General features: G+C 40.6%; 1 protein-coding gene across 10 annotated transcripts in view; it reads right to left on the bottom strand.

Annotated features, from left to right (window-relative positions):
- Positions 1 to 18,761, bottom strand: part of LOC120539626 (oxysterol-binding protein 2-like) — a 257,524-nt gene that overhangs the window by 87,791 nt on the left and 150,972 nt on the right. Inside the window, exon 1 of one of the 10 annotated variants that reach the window (XM_039769919.1) lies at positions 7,187 to 7,248. The exons of the other annotated variants lie outside the window; for them this stretch is intronic. Coding sequence (XP_039625853.1) covers positions 7,187 to 7,211 — 25 coding nt within the window. The 5' untranslated portion in view covers positions 7,212 to 7,248. Of the gene's footprint in view, positions 1 to 7,186; positions 7,249 to 18,761 lie in introns of those variants that run through there. 10 annotated transcript variants of the gene reach the window in all.

Below are 18,761 nucleotides of genomic sequence, written 5' to 3' on the forward strand. Positions count from 1 at the left end.
AAATCAATATTAAAAATCAAGCTGCTATGTTTGTCTAGTATTTGAGAACAGATACATAATGCTTCATTTACCACCTGTGTAGTCTCCCTTGAGTTATGTGTACACCCAGAAAAACAAGGCAAAGGTTTGGATTTTTCTACATCAAAACATTTTATCATGTGTAACAGAAACAAGTAAAATACCAATCCAATCTGTCAACATAATCACAGTATTAAAGGTATGGCTAGGGTCCTCTGCTGTACCGATTTAGGACATGTGCTTCACGTGATATATTTTGAAACAGTCACCAAAGCACATAGGCATTGTTCAAGCAGATGTCAAAGTATTTTTGTACTGTTTTTTTCTGTCACTTGTGCTTGACAGGGTAGAATGTAAGCACCTGATTCACACAATCAACAGAGCTCATTGTGTCATTGTAACCTACCACAGCGCAAAACATACAAATCTCAGTATTTCAACCTGACAGGAACACTGACAATTGCTGCATTATGAACAGTGCTTAGAAGGCAGACAGATGTCTTTTTTGTCTTTCAACTTGACTGCTGTCATTTTGTTTTTTTGCCATGCAGCTACTGCATTGTGCTTGCAGCTTGAATTGTTCACACAACCAGTGTCACCAGGCATACTGCAGTGGTTTGGCTTTACAATGCCATATGCATCAGTTTTGAAGTAAAATCTAAGGCCATTCAGGTGTAAGGTATAGAAACTGTCTCTTATTAAAAAGTAACACTGGTCAAGTAAAGGGTTTGCCAGTGACAGCACTGTCGATGTATTGGCTGTTGCAATCCCACTTGGTCTCTTTACTGGCATAAAGTACCGAGTTCCAGATGTATCCAGAGCTTGGTTTGCACAGCATGTAGTACTTGATACTATATTGTGCTGTATCTATGACAACAATCCCTTGTAACACATGACACTTTCATTAAAACTTATGTCATGTTCGGGAACATAAACCTGCATATTGTTGAAATTTGTTTTTTTCACTGGAAAATTGCACCTAAAATTTTGTTGTACAATGTCTCATTGCTACAATGACAATAAGGATTTTGACTTGATTTAATTTCATTTGATTGATTCCTTAATACACTACCACAGTTATTTGGTGCTAGCTTTATCACAGTCATTGTTATTTTTGAAATTCAGCTATTTCATAATGAGTGAAAAATGACACTCACTCATAACTCACACAGACACTCATAACCAAAAATGACAACGGATTTGTGTGTCAACTCCATCTCTGGACTGGTTTACTCACTATGCCTTGCAGTATCAATAGAGAGAAAAACACCCACATGTCATCTTCAGCAACAAGTTTATTTTCTCCACCAGACTATCATCAGCAAATCTTAAATAATCCAGATTATCATGATCAATAAACATCTTTAGATTGGGGTTACTTGTAAATGGGTGATGAGGATGTGCAGGATTGTCAGCACCAAACAGAAATATCACTAAAAGCTACAAGTCAGTTTCACTGTCCATGTCAATGTGTGATGACCAATTCACATCTGTATCGCTATCACTTGATTCAAGGTAAGGGTTAGTTTCAGTTTGACCTAAAACCTGGCTTTAAAGCTTCTCCATTGTGTTGAAGGCTCCACTCCTGTCATTAATATTGATGTGTCACCATAGTGTTACCATAAAAAGCTGTCAAGAAGCTTGGAAATATTCATGATTTTTTGCAGAATGGTGTTATTTCATCAACTAGATGGCAGAAGAATACCGTCCCAAGACTTTTTCAGGCTACGCTATAACACTATACTATACTAACACTATAAAGCTGATCATTACATGTCGCTTCAGGTGTGACTCAAGAATAACCATTTTGCATAGAATTCTGAGTCCAAGTTATGGTTGGGATTAATGCCAAGGAGGTTAAAGGTTATGTGCAGATATCTGGGTTAGTAATAGACTCAGGGTATATGTGCACCCTGCAAAATAAAGATGAATGGATTATCATAGCTTTAAGAGCCCACTGCATTGTAATTATAGCTCAGATTGTACACAAGTCAGCATAAGTATTGAATCAAAACACATTTTATGCATGAAGGATAAAGCTAATCTGTAGATAGTGAATTCAGCATCCACATTTCCTAGTTGCACAAATGACAAAGATTGATAATTAATGAGACAGAGATGTTCTAGTCATAGATTGTACCGCAATTATTAAATATGATGTAGAATGGAAAGACAGAATGGGTAGTTAGATGATTCAGGGTAAACTGTTAATTTTTAATATTGTGCGATAATTTGGAAATGTATTGACAGGAGCTTTACGAAAAAAAGGAAGGATAACTAAATTAATGGAGCTGACCAGAAGAAAAAACGTTAAACAATAAAAAAAATACAATACCGAGAACCACTCCTATTTTTCATCAAACCTCTATGTTAAACCAGCAAACAAAGTTGAAGCTGGAAAAGGGTTTGACATGTTAAATAAGAAATCGTGCCAGGAAATGCATAACCCTGCCAAAACCTCAAATTCTTTATGGTGTAGTCCACATGCATTGGAAGGTGCTGTTCATGCCTCTTCTAAGAGGAGTTTGTGTAAACTAGTTTCAAGCATGAAACATGCAATACTGGATGAACCTTGAAATAAAAAGGGCCAGCTAATTTATAAATGACAGGCCTAAGCTGTTTTCTTACTTGGCTGATCCAATATAGGGAGGATTCAGATTGCAAGATGAAACTCTCAGGTCTAAGTCTTGCAAAGCAAGAAACTCTGGGGCTGATTTACACTAGCAACAGCACACCGCTTAGAAGAGGTTTTGGCTGTCTTCAGCTTCTCTCGAACAAGGCTAATGCAAAATCACAGATTATCAGCATTCATCCCTTGCCACCAAGAATATTTTAGTAATTCCATTGTCTGGTTAAGGGCAAAATGTCCAAATATATTAGAAGAGCCCAGTCCATAACTTTCCCCTATAAATCTAGTATATTAAAAGATTTACCTACCAGAATTTTATTTGGATGAGGTACTCTATTTGTAACTGAACATGTCTAATACTGAGCTGTAAATTATCAGGAAGATCTGAGAGGGTTATTGATAGGAAATTTTTCTGCAGGGTCATACAGTCATGATAAAGAATGAGCTTTAACATTTTTATTTCAAGTGCAATACATAATAATAATCAACTGAAGAGTAAACCCCACTGCACCTGACCTGCATTCGAACATTTAACGTTTTTAATATACATTAGATTCTTATGACCAGAATAAATAGTGAACAGGTAATTTGATTCGATTAAACCAAAATAATAGAGTATTCTTGTAAATGACCTAGCTTCTTGCTATTACTGGCAGTATCAGACATTTTCACTTATTTTTATTATACCCATAAACTGTGCTGTCAGATGCCACTTGGAGAAAGACTTCCTCTTTCACTTCTGTTGTGAGACCGTTTAATACAAACATCCTCCACACAAATTCAATATTCCAACACGTTGTACATCACATGACGGGTGTTTGTGGTACAATTGAGGCAGGCCAGCTGTTTGTTTTCAGCTGAGCCTTAGTATGGGCAGAAGAGTGACTTTAGTTGACCCTACTTGTGTCAGTCCAAATATTTCCCAAAAATCTATTCCTTACTGTTTAATGTTTTACCAAGAATGGTACATCTTGCCTGAAGAAAAGGGGCCTGAGTTGCCTCGAAAGCTTGCATATTGTAATCCTTTTAGTTAGCCAATAAAAGGTGTCATTTTGCTTGGCTTTTCTCTACAAGAATGGTATGAAAGGCAAAAAACTACTAGTAATAAACAGTCCTGTGAAAGAAAACAGCTTCCTTATGACAAGCAACAAAGGAAAATGCTGAGGAACATATAAACAGGTGGTCCACAACAAGTCAAAGTCAACAATGTCACATCAGAACATACAGTGGGATGCAAAAGTTTGGGCAACCTTGTTAATAGTCATTATTTTCCTGTATAAATCGTTGGTTGTTCCGATTAAAAATGTCAGTTAATATACAGTATCATATAGGAGACACACACAGTGATATTTGAGAAGTGAAATGAAGTTTATTGGATTTACAGAAAGTGTGCAATAATTGTTCAAACAAAATCAGGCAGGTGCATAAATTTGGGCACCACAAAAAAGAAATGAAATCAATATTTAGTAGATCCGCCTTTTGCAGAAATTACAGCCTCTAAACGCTTCCTGTAGGTTCCAATGAGAGTCTGGATTATGGTTGAAGGTATTTTGGACCATTCCTCTTTACAAAACATCTCTAGTTCATTCAGGTTTGATGGCTTCTGAGCATGGACAGCTCTCTTTAACTCACACCACAGATTTTCAATTATATTCAGGTCTAGGGACTGAGATGGCCATTCCAGAACATTGTACTTGTTCCTCTGCATGAATGCCTTAGTGGATTTTGAGCAGTGTTTCGGGTCGTTGTCTTGTTGAAAGATCCAGCCCCGGCGCAGCTTCAGCTTTGTCACTGATTTCTGGACATTGGTCTCCAGAATCTGCTGATACTGAGTGGAATCCATGTGTCCCTCAACTTTGACAAGATTCCCAGTCCCTGCACTGGCCACACAGCCCACAGCATGATGGAACCACCACCATATTTTACTGTAGGTAGCAGGTGTTTTTCTTGGAATGCTGTGTTCTTTTTCCTCCATGTATAACGCCCCTTGTTATGCCCAAATAACTCAATTTTAGTTTCATCAGTCCACAGCACCTTATTCCAAAATGAAGCTGGCTTGTCCAAATGTGCTTGAGCATTCTTCAAGCGGCTCTGTTTGTGCTGTGGGCGGAGAAAAGGCTTCCTCTGCATCACTCTCGCATACAGCATCTCCTTGTGTAAAGTGCTTGAATGGTTGAACGATGCACAGTGACTCCATCTGCTGCAAGATGATGTTGTAGGTCTTTGGTGCTGGTCTGTGGGTTGACTCTGACTGTTCTCACCATTTGTCGCTTCTGTCTATCCGAAATCTTTCTTGGTCTGCCATTTCGAGCCTTAACTTGAACTGAGCCTGTGGTCTTCCATTTCCTCAATATGTTCCTAACTGTGGAAACAGACAGCTTAAATCTCTCGGACAGCTTTCTGTATCCTTCCCCTAAACCATGATGGTGAACAATCTTTGTCTTCAGGTCATTTGAGAGTTGTTTTGTGACCCCCATGTTGCTACTCTTCAGAGAAAATTAAAGGAGGAGGGAAACTTACAATTGACCCCCTTAAATACTCTTTCTCATTATAGGATTCACCTGTGTATGTAGGTCAGGGGTCACTGAGCCTACCAAGCCAATTTGAGTTCCAATAATTAGTTCTAAAAGTTTTGGAATCAATAAAATGACAACGGTGCCCAAATTTATGCACCTGCCTGATTTTGTTTGAACAATTATTGCACACTTTCTGTAAATCCAATAAACTTCATTTCACTTCTCAAATATCACTGTGTGTGTCTCCTATATGATATATTTAACTGACATTTTTTATCATAACAACCAACGATTTATACAGGAAAATAATGACTATTAACAAGGTTGCCCAAACTTTTGCATCCCACTGTACCACTTATCAGACTTCATTTAAAATGGGCTTCAGCAGTTAAAGGCCGCATTGTTTATGTTGTCAACGAAAAATAAGACACTTTTACATTCCTCTCACTTTTGAACATGATTGTGTTGCCAAAAAACTCAGGGCTAGATTTTCTTATTCAGTCTTCCATACTGCAATACACTTTAGACTAGTTTTGCTTTCTTGACTGTTTTTCTTTGTTGATAATTTTGTTTTGCTAACGTACACAGCGTGTGCTGTATGCTGATGTCATCCTTGCTGGTGGATTGTACTGTACTGACAGTTTGTTGCAGCATTTTGTCTGGGTGTGAAACTTGATTAAAACACAGTCTTCATTTCTTAAAGTTCATTTTTGATTGCTACAATGGGATCAAGTAGATATTTTTCCCAGTTTTTCATTTTAGAAGGGCTTTTGCTGCTTTTTCAGCTATACAGGAGCAAAGGTAAGTCTTAATGTGTTTGAGGTCTTTCATGTTGGAAGTATGTGTTAAAAGTAAATAAGTGTGTGGGTAAAGATGGAAATAAAAGATTACTAGTCAACTTCGGTACACTAAGTGCAAGGTATTATCCACTGACTGTAGGAGGAGCAGTCAAGAGCACACATTTTAAAATCAGGATGTTTAAACAGTCATAGTATAATTCTTTTGGGTTGAGTAAAATGGAATAGGTGAACTGAGTTTCCTACAGAAGCAGGCAGGCTTAAAGTAAAACTTAGTAAAAAAATAACACTTTCAGCAGGCAGCTCAAGTTAGTCAGAAGGCAGAAAGCATTTAATAGTGAGTGAATCATAAACAGTTCATATGTGAGTTTAGTGAAGGCCAGTAAGTATTAGACAGGCCCTATAGTTTGTTAAACTCATAATTAAATTCTATTCAATTTAGAAGGGATTAACTGTCATGTGATGCATGAGGCACATTCAGTATTTTATTTACTGTATACTTGTACTATGTACAAATGACAAGTCATTCTTATTTTCACAAATTGTATGGACTCAATCAAAAATTTCCTGCAATTTTCTGCTTTCTACTTGCAATTAATTTCACTCAATGGCAACGTCAACTTAAAATTAATCTCAATTTAATTACATTCATGCAAATGTAAATGTTTTTATTGTCAGTTGGGTAATGCAAATAATACGTATATAAATGCAGGGGTATGTATTTTATAGGCAACTTTAGCTGTCGCTCAAAGGAACACATTCCAATATACTGTGAAGACCATCCTTCTTTAAGCCGCTGATCATTTTGAAACATCCCAACATAACAGGTACTATTTAGACAAATATCAATCAATAAAAATACTAATAGTTTTTAATTTACTGTATGTATAATTACTATCAAAAGAGTTTTTAAGGTTAACACAAAATATTTGGAAGGGTTCCCTTTGAAGACAAAAAACATAAGTAATTGATCCTCCTCATACTACCTTGATCTGAGATTAGGACTCTTATTCTGTGCCTAACTTAGTGAGTGCAATCAGAGGTTTAGACTACTGAATAACTTTAAAAGAGCAAAGACTTTTCCCAGAATTTTCCAAATGAAAGAAAAATGTTTACAGTAAAATATACAGAAAACACAACTTAAACTGCCACCTCCATTAGCATTCTATAAATCCATGTTTCTAGTCTCCAGAGTCACTAACATGAGTGATTTCCCAACCCCTTACCGTAGATATGACCTTTAGTTTCCATTTGCAAGCCAGAGCTCCAGATCAAGCAATGCTAGTCCCATGATCTGCAAATAATCTGCTACAGCAGTTCTTGCACTTTGATGGCACAGTGTCCTTGAGTGTAAAAAAAGAACTTTCACATCCTGAAGCACAGACATACCATCATGCCTGCAGCTTGAATTACAGTGTCTCTTTGTAAACATGAGCAGAGGATCTGTATTTAATTAGCATTTATGAAGCCAAAGTGTCTAATAAGACAACAATTATTATGCACGTATAAAATCAAGACAAAAAAAGTTATGGTAACTAATTGCAAAAATCAATAAAAAAAAGTAACTTCTATAAGAATCTGAATTTTCTTTTAATCTAGTTACTTTTTTGCCAATACAATAATTAAGTGATTAACTCACAATCACAGGATAGGATATAACACTGAAAAACGTTCATGTCAAATGCAGTCACATCTTCTGTCTTCATATGAGGAACACTCACTTCATTTGTTAATTCTGGTTATATCCCAGGCTGCATTTGCTGACATCAAAGGAGTATAAATGAACACTGACATGTTTCTTTTTGGCTTTTACCATTCTGTTGACTATAACTTGCATAAGTCCCCCTTAATTTGTAATTTACTGTGAAAATGTTGGGGGGGGATGCTTGGAAATATCTTAAAGGATAAAAGGTATATTACTGTACTTTGTATAAAAGATACAATATAAATCCAATGTTCTATTATTGTTCTGTTCTTAAAACAAAATAAAGATATTATACATACTTAAGAAACAATTATCAGGGAAGACCAACATAATATTAGGATTAGATATTCTAAATAATGAAGAGGAAAACTATACCATATACAGTAGTATGGGCTACCTGAGGTGAAATGGCATGAAAAGAGAGTGACTCCTGGGGTTCACTGCAGCCTAGTCCAAAAATCAAGAGATTAAGAAAAACTATATACTGTACAGTAGCTCAAATGGGCCTGCCTTTCTCAGATTTAAACTCTGCAAGGATGGGGGCCTCATCCAATTTCTGACCTTGAAATGCCACCACCATACTATCTTGTACTGTTTCCGTACTAATGTCTCTCCATTCCTCTCATGAGCAATTGTTTGCTGATAGGGAGATACACTATAATATCTAGTCTTTTGTTATTCGTAGGCTATCTGCAGAATTAGTGATAGGTCTACAAAGTCTTAAGGTAACCATGCTACATTGTCTCTTGCTGGATATTTCAGTTTCAATGTATTTTTAAATAAATATTTTACAGAAAATAAAGTGCAACCATAAAAATTATGTTGAAACAGAAAAAAGAAAATTTAATTTATATAAAAATATAAACACACACATGCCGTGTATTTGAGGATAAGCCAAATGATGGATGTAGCAATTGTGTGAGCTTTGTTTTTCTAAGCTCCTTCAACAAAGTTACAAAACAGTCTGGTGAACTACTGATGCATTAAATCATTTTTAACATGGACGCTCCCAAGTTCTGTATGCACTGAAGTAAAGCAGCAAGCTGCTATCAGTATTTTTTGTGGGCTGCCAGAAGGTGTACCCAGAACACAGGTCCATCAGTACATTACAGAAACAACATTTTTGCCTCAATTAAGTGCTAAAGAAAGATTTGTAAAATTCAAGAATGGCGAGTATCAGAAGTCAAGAACAGTCAGGTTGTCGATTATTACCAACATGCCTACATCATGGTCCTTGAAAACAGATGTAACCATTAGACTCTAAGTGTTAATAACCAAAGAAATTATGCCAAAAAACAATGATCTGTAGTCTTTTAATTAATTTTTATAAACACATTGTGGAACTGCGGATACTTTCTGACATGCACTTGTATATTTTTTTCTGTGCAGTGTGGCATATTAAGAGCTTTTGATATTTCAGCAAAATTAAACTGCCAAAAAAATTAAAGGAACACATTGAAAACACATCAGATCTCAATGGGGAAAAAAATCATGCTGGATATCTGTACTGATATGGACTGGGTAATGTGTTAGGAATGAAAGGATGTCACACTGTTTGATGGAAATTAAAATTAAAACCTACAGAGGGCTGAATTCAAAGACACCCCAAAAGTCAACGTGAAAAAATGATGCGGCAGGCTGGTCCATTTTGCCGAAATTTTAAATTAATGCTCAGTAGTTTGTATAGTGCTTATATGCATGCCTGACAACATCGGCGCATGCTCCTAATGAGACAACGGATGGTGTCCTGGGGATCTCCTCAAAGATCTGGACCAGGGCATCACTGAGCACCTGGACAGTCTGCGGTGCAACCTGGCAGTGTTGGATGGACCGAAACATAATGTCCCAGAGGTGTTCTATTGGATTTAGGTCAGGCTAGCATGGGGGCCTGTCAATGGTATCAATTCCTTCATCCTCCAGGAACTGCCTGCATACTCTCTCTACATAAGGCTGGACATTGTTGTGCACCAGGAGGAGCCCAGGACCCACCGCACCAGCATAGGGTCTGAAAATGGGTCCAAGGATTTCATCCCGATATCTAATGTTAGTCAAGGTGCCGTTGTCTGTCCTGTAGAGGTCTGTGCGTCCCTGCATGGATAAGCCTCCCCAGACCTCACTGACCCACCACCAAACCGGTCATGCTGAATGATGTTACAGGCAGCATAACGTACTCCATGGCTTCTCCAGACCCTTTCACGTCTGTCATATGTGCTCAGGGTGAACCTGCTCTTATCTGTGAATAGCACAGGACACCAGTGGTGGACCTGCCAATTCTGGTATTCTATGGCAAATGCCAATTGAGCTCCATGGTGCCGGGCAGTGAGCACAGGACCCACTAGAGGACGTTGGGCCCTCAGGCCGCCTTCATGAAGTCTGTTTCTGATTGTTTGGTCAGAGACATTCACACCAGTGGCCTGCTGGAAGTCATTATGTAGGGCTCTGGCAGTGCTCATCCTGTTCTGCCTTGCGCAAAGGAGCAGATACCGGTCCTGCTGATGGGTTATGGACCTTCTATGGCCCTGTCCAGCTCTTCTAGAGTAACTGCCTGTCTCCTGGAATCTCCTCCATGCCCTTGAGACTGTGCTGGGAGACACAGAAAACCTTCTGGCAATGACAAACATTGATGTACCATCCTGGAGACGTTGGACTACCTGTGCAACCTCTTTAGGGTCCATGTATCGCCTCATTCTACCAGTAGTGACGTTAACCATTGCCAAATGCAAAAACTAGTGGAAAAAACAGTCAGAAAAGTTGAGGAGTGAAAAATGACAGTGGCCTCCACTAGTTAAACCAGTACTGCTTTGGGGGGTCATCTCATTGTTGCCCCTCTAGTGCACCTGTTGTTAATTTGATTAACACCAAAGCAGCTGAAACTGATTAACAACCCCCTCTGCTACTTAACTGACCAGATTAATATCCCATAAGTTTCATTGACTTTATGCTATACTCTAATTAAAAAGTGTTCCTTTAATTTTTTGAGCAGTATATTTATAAATATAAAGGATTTACTGGTCTTGTACTGAAATATGAAATATTAAGAGAAATACGTCTCAATTTAGCCATCTTTGACCCCTGTAACTTGCCTTAATGCTAAAAACAAGTAACTATAGACCAGTAAGCTTATTAAGCATCACAGGTAAATTAATGGATGGAATTATTAAGGGTATGATTGAGCAAGAACATGGTAAGAACAAGAAATTTACAGAACAGTCAGCACAAGTTCAGACAAGGGAGGTAATGTTTTAACAACATGCTGGAATTCTAGAAGGACTGTAGAAAATTACACTTAGGAAGTAAAATTTTTGATTTGAATACACAATTTGAGGTCTGAAAATAAATAGGAAGTACATCTTACAAGAAGGATTTAAAAAGGCCATTAAAAAGGCTAATAGAATGTTAGGTTATATTGCACGATGTGTGTAGTACAAGTTGAAAAAGGTTATGCCAATGCCTTTATAATGCACAGGTTAGGCCTCATTTGGTGTACTGTGTGCAGTTTTGGTCTCCAGGATACATAAAAGACATAGAATTGCTACAAAAAAATCCAGAGAAGAGCAACTAGGCTGATTTTAGGACTGCAAGGGATGAGTTATCAGGAAAGATTAAAACAGCTGAGCCATTTCAGTTTAAGCAAAAGGAGATTAAGTGGTGTCATGACTGAAGTGGATTGAGACTGTTACATTAATTAAAATGAGTTCAACAAGAACACAGGTACAAAGCTGAAAACTTGTTAAGGGCAAATTTCAAACAAACATTACAAAGTTCTTCTTCACACAAATAATCAAAGACACATGGAATAAGTTACCATGCAGTGTGGTAGACAATAGGACTTTAGGACCCTTCAAAACTCAACTTGTTATTTTGGAGGGATTAAGTGGATAGGACTGGCAAGCTCTGTTTATCTGAATGGCCCGTTCTTGTCTAATGTTCTAACACCAAAGTGTAGTTATTTTAGCAGGCCACACTGGATAACACATAATTAAGACCAAAAGAAACCACTATTAGGGTCTTTTAACATAAGAGTAAATGAGCAATAGATACATTTTTGCAGTACCTAAGCTAAAGTGTTACCACTATCCACTATTACCAGCTCATATTTACTGTGTATATATGCTGCAATGGATAGCCCGTATGGGCTGGTGTTCTAGCTGAGATGTAACAGGGAACCTTACACAGCCAAGAGGCCAATACAGTGGAAGAAGAATCATTGTTGTATGCTCATAATGAAGCTGAAAAAAAATGGTATTTACTCTATATATATTGTGACGCATGAGTCACTGTATTGCACCCCAAAACACGAGTCTGAGTCTCAGGTCTTTAGCAAAACCAGCTTTTATTCCATTTAAAATGAGAACAGTAGAGTTATTTATTGCAGTGGGAACTACCACTCTCCTATACACAGACACAGCAAATGGGCATGGTCAGGGCCAGGTCAATGGCCAAGTTATACTGTTCCCTGCATTTATAATGTTCCTTCCATCACCCATCAGTGACGAGCATTTACAGCATGACTGCGATCAGCTTGTAGTTGTTTCTGCGGCGCTGTGAATCTGTGGCTGCCTTGGCAACAGACAAGCAAACTTCCACAGATGTGGCAATTGTGCTTTGGTGTGTCATCCCGTTGGGTTGGGGGGGAGAGTCCCAAAAGAGTTCAGAAATTTCACATCCCTCCCCTTAGCTTTGTCCACACCGGTGTGGGCAAAGCGACAGTCTAAGTTGGGTTTGGTCAGACAGGAGAGAACATTAGCACTGTGTGCAGCTCCAGGACGGTGGCAAACATCAAAAGCAAAAGCCTGCAAACTAATAGACCACCGAGTGAGCCAGGCATTCATATCCTTCTGTTTGTCAGTCACCAAGGTAAACTGCAGTCCCCAGAGGTAGTAGCGGAGGGTCTCCGCAGCCCACTTAATTACTAAACACTCCTTTTCAATGGTTGAATAATTACACTCCCTGGGCAGCAGTTTCCTGCTGAGAAACGTGATGGGGTATTCTTCCCCCCCAAAAAAATTGTGAGAAAACTGCTCCTAAACCGAAACCACTTGCACTGTTTTGTAGAATAAATTTCTTTGAAGTGTGGATTGCGCAGAACCGAGAATGATGATAAAGTGGCTTTTAGGTCCGAGAAGGCTCTGTCTCAAGCGTTAGCTCAGACAACATTATGATTCTTTCTGCCCTTTGTCAAGTCAGTGATGGGGGCAGCCCAAAGCACAAAAATGGGAATGAACCGCCTGTAGTATTCCATGAGCCCGAGGAAGGCACAAATCTGCCTCTGTGATTTAGGACGGGGATACGCAAGCACCTCGCCCACATTGTCCATTTGAAGCTTGAGCAAACCGTTCCCCATGGAATATCCCAGATAATGGGTTTACGACATACTCACCTTGCATTTCTTTGGGTTAGCCGTCAACCCCACCAGCCACAAACTGTCAAGCACCACCCAAAGGCGGACAAGATGAGAGTCCCAGTCGTTACTAAAAATGACTACCTCGTCAAGATAGGCACCCGCGTATACGGAATGGGGACGCAGGATCTGGTCCATCATCTGCTGGTTAAGGTCAATGGTGTACCATGGAGAAACCAAAAGGGATTGCCGTAAATTCAAACAGCCCAACCAGAGTGGCGAACATGGTCTTTTCACAACTTGACTCCTCCAAGGGACCTGCCAATAACCCTTTGTGAGGTCCATGGTGGAAATATAATGTATGAGGCCTGCCCACGGCTCATCCAAATGTAGCACTGGGTATGCATCAAACTTGGAAATCTTACTCAAGTGCCTAAAATCAATACAGAACTGAACCGAACCATTGGGCTTTGAGACAAGTACAATTGGGCTCTTCCATTTGCTTTTGCTTGAATGAATCACACCAAACTGGAGCATCCGCTGCACTTCCTCGTGTATCACCTTACTTGTTACCTCTGGCAGGAGATATGGGGGCATCTGTACAGTAATACCAGGTGGAGTTATGATCTTGTGTTCTGCAATTTCTGTCTGGCCAGGCATGGCCAAAAAGACGTCAGAGATACTCTCGATCAATGATAGCAATTCTGCTTTCTGAGTGTCAGTTAAATCATCTACAATAGTGACTTCAGTCTGGGGGACCACTGCAGACACTACCAGGACTGTGTGAGGGTTGTGCCACTCCTTTAAAAGGTTAACATGCAAAATCTGTACCGGTTTCTGTCACCCGGGAATCCTGACTTTATAATTCACTGGGGACATAGGCTCTTCTATTACTGCCGGTCCTTGTCGTTCAGCTTGACATTTATGTTGATCGGATGCGATTAACACCAGCACACAATCCCCCTTCTTAAACTTCCTGAGTTTACTTGTCTTGTCAAAATTACATTTTTGTACCTCCTGCTCGTGCTGCTGATGTTCTACCTCAATAAAGGACAATCTGGCAATCTGTTCTTGCAGTGGTCAACAAATCTCCCCCCACAGGGTGTCTCTCGAGTCTCTGTCCATTTTTCCTGAAAAATGTCTGAACACCCTGCGTGGTCGGCGGCTAAATAATAGTTTGAAAGGACACAACCCAGTGGATGGTTGTGGGGACTCTCTGACAGCAAATAGGAGGAAAGACACAACTGTATCCCAAATGGTCGCCATGGGCCACCCGCCGAATCATCTGTTTTAAGGTTTTATTAAATCATTCAATCAGGCCATTCATCTGCAGATGATAAACCGGGAGTGTAACTGCTTAACTGAAAAACTTTCACATAGTTTGTAGCGGGGCTACATAGTAGTAATAGTGTTTGTGTTCGTACCACGTGCGTCTTGTTTCCATCGTCCCGTTTACTGTTTGTGTGTGTGAGTGAATGCCATCCCCGTAAAGGGGGACGGATGATGGAAGGAGATCGCAGCCCCAAACCTGGAAAACACCGGTTTTCAATTAATCAATTACATTCGTCACAGGACTATAAAATCAATCAAGAGAAGAGGAAGAAGAAGGAGAGAAGGAGATTTTCGATATACGACCACGAACCACCTGTACCTGCTGTATTTCACATTGCGCATTTCCATCCAGTTTGTTTTTCATTCTGCCGGACTCACTCCAACACCCTCATCATCAAGAGACCCCGGGGTCGGATCATTTTCCACCACCGCCGAGGATACACGGTGAGGCTATTTCATTTTTTCCGGGAATTACAAACACTCCATATATCGGTTAACCAGTCATCTGCATTCAGGACAATTGTTACTCGGACTCAAGTTCACGACCGTTCATTTCTGTATTTCATTCATTCTTTTTTGGTATTTGTGTTGTTTGTTATATGTTACAAGGGCAAGGGAGGGGTAGTTATATTCATCTAGGGATTTGTCACAGTGTTGCTTTGGTGGAGGGGTATTTATAATTTTTTTAGCTTTTCTGTTTCATTTAATACATTTTATCAGTTTAAGTTTACATATCTGTTTTGCTTTTGTGCTTATTTCCACTGTCGATTGTGGGGGGAAAGGTTTAATTTGTTAAAGGTACGGCTTGATTAAGATTCAACCTCAGCAATTAATCCAGGCCACAGGTCTTGGAGGTGTAGCTGCCGGCCAGGTAAGGGGCGGCCATTACATAAGTGGTGCCCTCTCTGAGGAATCTTTGGGAAAAGAAAAAAAAAAACAGCGCCGTCTGCCTTTATATATATTAAAAAAATAAAAAAAATCTTCAGAATAACATCATGTCTGTAGTGCGTCCCGAGCTGGACGACACCATTGCTTTGCTGTGGTGTGAGGAAGGAGTAGCCGGGGCTCGCCACGTCACGGTCAGAGCATGTTCAGTGGTGCAGGAGGTGGTAGATTCTTTACAGTCGCTGTACCTTGAAAATCACCATGGACCTGAAGAGGATGGCCAGGAAGATGTTTCGCCTCCGTGGGAAGATCTGGCGCAGCAACTTGCTCGCGTAAATGAGAGGGTTTGTGAGGTAGCCGAAAGCGCATTAGAACGCGAAGAAGCCTTACGGACCCGCATCAGCAGCACCCAGGAGGAGATGAAAGAATATGTTAATGAACAACTTAAACTCCTGGGACAAAAGATCGTGCTGTGCCTCCAGAGGCGGGATCGACGCTGGTGAGAATCTCTTCAGGAGGAAGTCAGGAGAAGTCTCCAGACGTACTGTCAGTCACCTATCCACTTGATACCTCGGGGGTCGCAAGGTGCTATATACGTCACCCGTCCTCCCACCCCTGGGGTACGCCTGGCCTTCCCCAAGCTGGGGGCTCAATATTCTACAGATGATGTCCTCAACTTTGTGGAAGAAGGGGAGGCGTATTTGGCTGTCACGCCTTTGACAGTTGAAGAACTTTTGGGAGTGATAGGGGCCTCCCTTTCTGGGCCAGTGTGCAGTTGGTGGCTGACCGCAAAGAAAAACATCACGGACTGGGGATCCTTTCGACAAGCTTTCCTCGCAGCTTTTCTTCCTGAAGATTATGAGACCGATCTTGAAGACAAGCTGCGATCCATGGTGCAACTTCCAACACATTCCATCCGGGACTTTGCCTATGAATATAGGGCTTTGTGTTTAAAGTGGCGGCCGGCCATGTCCGAAGAAGAGGTGGTCCGCGGCATCCTTAATGCCTGTAACCCGCTAGTTGGGTGTCTCAGGGGGGTTGTGGGGTCGGCTGAAGATCTGGTTAGGGTTGGCTCACAGGTGGAGCGGGACTGGGGTAACTCCAAGTCGTACTGGAGTAAAATACAGTCCAGTGCAAAAGAAACCCAGTCCTTAAGACCCCAGCGAGTTAAGCCTGGCCGGTCGGAGGCCGATCTCACGATTATGCAGGTCAGTGCGTCCCTCCTGGTCGTCCCAGTGTCACTGCGGGGGTGGCTGGTGGATGCGGTGGTGGACACCGGAAGCCATCATACCCTCATCAGACATAATATTTGGAGGAAGATTTTCCGACCGTCAGATAAAATGACACCTGCCCCATCTGTCCGATTCTTGTTGGCGGATGGGAGTGAACACAAGGCTTTGGGCAGAGTCCCCCTGAGGTACAGCGTACTGTCCACCACCTGGGAAATGGAGACCTACGTTCTGGATGACCGGCACCTGTCCGTCCCGTTACTCCTTGGGCTGGATTCTTTAACAGCAATGAAGATGACTATTCATCTCTGTCCTAGGGGGTATACGGTGCCAGGGGAAGGGGTATGCGATTTTGTACATAAACCTAGGATTTAAGACTTAAGTCTGAAGCCAATCAACTTTTACGCAGCAGTGAGGAGGGAAAATCAAACCTCGGCAGCTGCCCCAGTGGAGGAACAACCCGAAGAGGTCAGGCCGGTCCTGCAGAAGTGGTCGGGGGTATGGACAGAGAAATTAGGAGTCGCACGGGGGGTTACCCACGTGATTCATACGTCCGATGAAGACCCTGCGAGACACCGGGCGTATCGGGTTTCTCCACTGAAGAAGGATATTATTAAACAACATCTTGAGAAAATGCTCGCCGAGGGAATAATTGAACCATCATTCTCCTCCTGGGCGTCCCCTGTAGTCCTAGTAAAAAAAACAGATGACACCTTTCGTTTCTGCGTGGACTACAGGGGTGTGAATGCGAAGACAAACCTGGACGCATATCCCATGTCCCAGGTTCATGAAATACTCGAGCCACTGCATGGAGCAGCTGTTTTTAGTACATTGGACCTCCGCAGTGGCTATTGGCATGAGGGGAGTAAAAAGAAGATGGCCGTAATCACCCCTGAGGGCTTGTTCCAATTTAAAACCATGCCATTTGGCCTAAAGAACGCTGGTGCCACTTTTCAACGGCTCATGGAACAAGTGCTGAGGGGGTTAATCGGGAAAATCTGCTTTGTATACATTGATGATGTTATTATTTACTCCCCTTCAATTGAACAGCATCTCCAGGATTTGGATACCATCTTTCATCGTCTCCAGCAAGCACACCTCACCCTGAACACAAAAAAGTGTACCTTCATTCAGCCCCAAATCCATTTCCTCTGGCATTTCCTCGGACATAGTAGTAATAGTGTTTGTGTTCGTACCACGTGCGTCTTGTTTCCATTGTCCCGTTTACTGTTTGTGTGTGTCAGTGAATGCATGATGGAAGGAGATCGCAGCCCCAAACCTGGAAAACACCGGTTTTCAATTAATCAATTACATTCGTCACAGGACTATAAAAACACTGCCTTAAAATTTTTATTAAGAAGAAAATTAAACCTTTTTAAACTGAGGGTAAATATACCAATAATTATTTGTTAAGCTTCTCTTTGTATACCACATTGTTAGTTCGGCCCTCCGGTTGTAAGACACGCAAAGTGGCTGGTGCATAGCACACTCGGGTCAGAGGAGGTAAAGCGGAGCGGGCATTGGTCAAAGTCCCCTAGTAGTTTTAAATAAACATAACTTAAATTGTATTCAATTATTGTATAAAAGATGTTTTATATCAATGTAGTTATAGACTATCACAGCAGTTCTTAACATGTATGGTAGGTGAGCAGCTGCAAAGTGGTATGCAAGGGAACAAAAAAAAAAATTGGGGAAAAAAAATCAGGCCTTAAAAAGGCAGATGGTTACACAGTGACCAAACAGAATTCACCGTGCTTCTCCATGGGGTCAGAATTGTAAAAACGTACTTGGAAATGGTACTTGAGTAAAATTAGAAGTACTTTGTCAAATCTTTACTTTCACTGAAAGAAGTAAGTATTCTAGTTAGAAATAATTAAAAAAAAACTGAAAAAATATCTGCTTTCAAAAGTACTTAAGTACCAAAAGTAAAACTCCATTTTATAATAAGAAAATGCAAATCTTTGTCTAGACAACACAATACATTCAGCTGAGTTGTGCAACATTCAAATGCAGCGTATTTAAGCATGTGGTAAAAGCTTTGTTTTTCTGTATAAATGTATAACATTCTATTGTTAAACAATAGTGGTCAATGGACAAATGCTTTTGTTAATAAAATACAAAAATTCTTTCCTTTCCTGAAATGAACATACTGAAACATTTTATACAATGTGGAAGATGGCCGGCCGTTTATCCCGGCCAATACCCCCAAGCCGCCAGGTGGAGCCCTCCTTGCAGCATGGAGGTCCCCAAAAGACCAGCAGGGCATCATGGACAATGGAGTTTTTATGCACAGCCCTGCTGGATGCCAT

This window comes from Polypterus senegalus, chromosome 11 (assembly GCF_016835505.1).
Source record: "Polypterus senegalus isolate Bchr_013 chromosome 11, ASM1683550v1, whole genome shotgun sequence".
In the NCBI taxonomy this organism is placed as follows: domain Eukaryota; kingdom Metazoa; phylum Chordata; class Cladistia; order Polypteriformes; family Polypteridae; genus Polypterus; species Polypterus senegalus.